Source organism: Austrofundulus limnaeus, unplaced genomic scaffold (genome assembly GCF_001266775.1).
Source record: "Austrofundulus limnaeus strain Quisiro unplaced genomic scaffold, Austrofundulus_limnaeus-1.0 Scaffold38, whole genome shotgun sequence".
NCBI classification, from domain to species: domain Eukaryota; kingdom Metazoa; phylum Chordata; class Actinopteri; order Cyprinodontiformes; family Rivulidae; genus Austrofundulus; species Austrofundulus limnaeus.
Genome location: NW_013952440.1, coordinates 685,128 through 687,247, shown reverse-complemented (window position 1 = coordinate 687,247; position 2,120 = coordinate 685,128). Strand labels below are relative to the sequence as shown.

Below are 2,120 nucleotides of genomic sequence, written 5' to 3'. Positions count from 1 at the left end.
CAGTTAGGATAACCGCACTGCTCCAGAGCCTGTCTTGTGTGTGACTTCTCTTTCTCCCTGGCTCCTGTGTTTGTGGGGACACTGTCTGCTCTGTGGTACAGAGTTCTGATGACTCCTAACTTGTGTTCCAGTGGGTGATGAGAATCAAAATGCAAATACTGGTCTGTATGGGTGGGTTTGTGATACACGGGCTTATAAGGCTAAGTTTCACCTGAAACTCATCAGACTGAAGAAGTCTCTTGGAGGAGAGACGAAACGTTTCACTAAAGAAGAACCCATCTAGAGGACCTACTTATTTTTTCTTTTTGATATTTTCTACCTGGATTACTGAGATGCATCAGGACATTGAACTTTATGGAAAAAAGAGGATTTTGATGATGAATTTCAAGCTGTGGCTAAACTAGACCCTTCAGAATGTCCACAGATTTCTTCTTCTTTTATATATATTTTTTGTGACACTATTTTAATTTTTTTTATTTTTTTTCTAGTGCTTGGTGGCCAAGACTCTCGTGGGGTGTTGAGAAAAATCAGTGACATGCTGGAAATGATTATGAAGAGGATGGACACTCTGTCAAAACTGAGCAACACCACTGACACCCGCAGGCTGGATGAACTCAGCTCCGCCCTCGACAGGTACAGAACCACACAGACTGCCACGCTGCCTGTTCCATTAATAAGAAAGAAGCATTTCCTCTGGAAGTCACAGAAGAAACACACATATTAAACAAATATTAAAACAAGAGTCTTGTATGAATAGGTCTAATACAAAATATCATCAGCAGAAATACACAGAAGTCATGGCTGAGGAAATAATTCAATAAAGACTGGACACATCATTTATTAAATCCTTCTTTTTACTGTTTTTTATTTTAGATCTGGTAATGAAATAGAAACAAATAGTTGAAAAAAAAGCAAATTTAATAGACTGTCATGGAAAAAGAAAATAGTGACGAGGCGAGGAGCAGGTGTCTCTCTGGACAAGTCCAAGCTGCCCGCACAGAGTTGTGTGCTCGCTGGTATCCATGGCAACAGACCTTCTCGCCTGCTCACATCTGCTTTGGGTTTGTGGAGAAAATTCCTCCTCTCGTTAACGCCAGCTCGTTCTCTTTCATGGCCGGGGAACTGTCCCCTCTTCAGCGTCTCACATGATGTTACGAACACTAATGCACAAAGTCATATATGATGGGAGTGAGCGTTGGTGCGTCGCACTTTGCTCTTTAACTTCTGTGTCCAGAGTTAAATTTGACATCAGATGTTCCCCAGCAGAACGCCCCGTAGATCTCCTCTCAGCAACATAGATCTTACAGTTTAATTGGCCTCTCAGGGACTAAACAGTAAAAGTTTTCGTGACACAAACCAAATATTTTGTGGTGATTAAAAAATAAATCTCACCCTTTTTGGACAGGGTTTTGACCCATTAAACAAGAGTTAGGAATTTACAATGCAGTTGGGCAGCACTTAAATAAAAAAAAATGCAGCAGATTGAATTCCAACAACAGAAGCACCCATTTGTTTCCAAACAGGAAACACAGAAACAGAAAAGAGATTTGTTAGCTACAGTTGTCATTAGCCAGTTACAGAAAAACTTTTTTTTTGGGGAGGGCATTGGTTGACCTGATGGAAAGCCCCTCATCAGAGCTAAACAACCAAAGAAATCTGAAGCTTCTAAGCTTAATAGTTTTTGAGCTTTAACCATTTTTGTAAGTCTAGATGCCACTTTTTCAGATAAATTGGGGGTTCGGGGGGTGGGGTGCACTGATTAGTGGGCCTGATGGATAGTGCTTCATCAGAGCTAAACAACAAAGAAATTTGAAGCTCCTATGTTGAACAGTTTCTGAGTTATAACCCTTTTTGTAAGTCCAGACACCCCTTTTTCAGATAAATTGGGGGTTTGGGGTGGTGGGGTGGGGGGCACTGATTGGTGGGCCTGATGGATAGAGCTTCATCAGAGCTAAACAACAAAAGAAATCTGAAGCTTCTATGTTGAACAGTTTCTGAGTTATAAGCGATTTTGCATGTCCTGACACCCCCTTTTGAAACGAGTCCCTTTCTCAAATATGGGGTGTATCGTAAAACCGTTGGCTGGCGCAGTGTAGGTCAGACTCATCTACAGCCCTGCC

The 2,120-nt window shown here is 41.5% G+C and overlaps 1 protein-coding gene across 1 annotated transcript in view; it reads left to right on the top strand.

Moving 5' to 3' along the window:
- mgat5b (alpha-1,6-mannosylglycoprotein 6-beta-N-acetylglucosaminyltransferase B) overlaps positions 1-2,120 on the top strand; it is a gene marked incomplete in the record, with an annotated part of 112,538 nt that overhangs the window by 31,587 nt on the left and 78,831 nt on the right. The window contains 1 exon segment of the mRNA XM_014006903.1: positions 489-633. Coding sequence (XP_013862357.1) covers positions 489-633 — 145 coding nt within the window.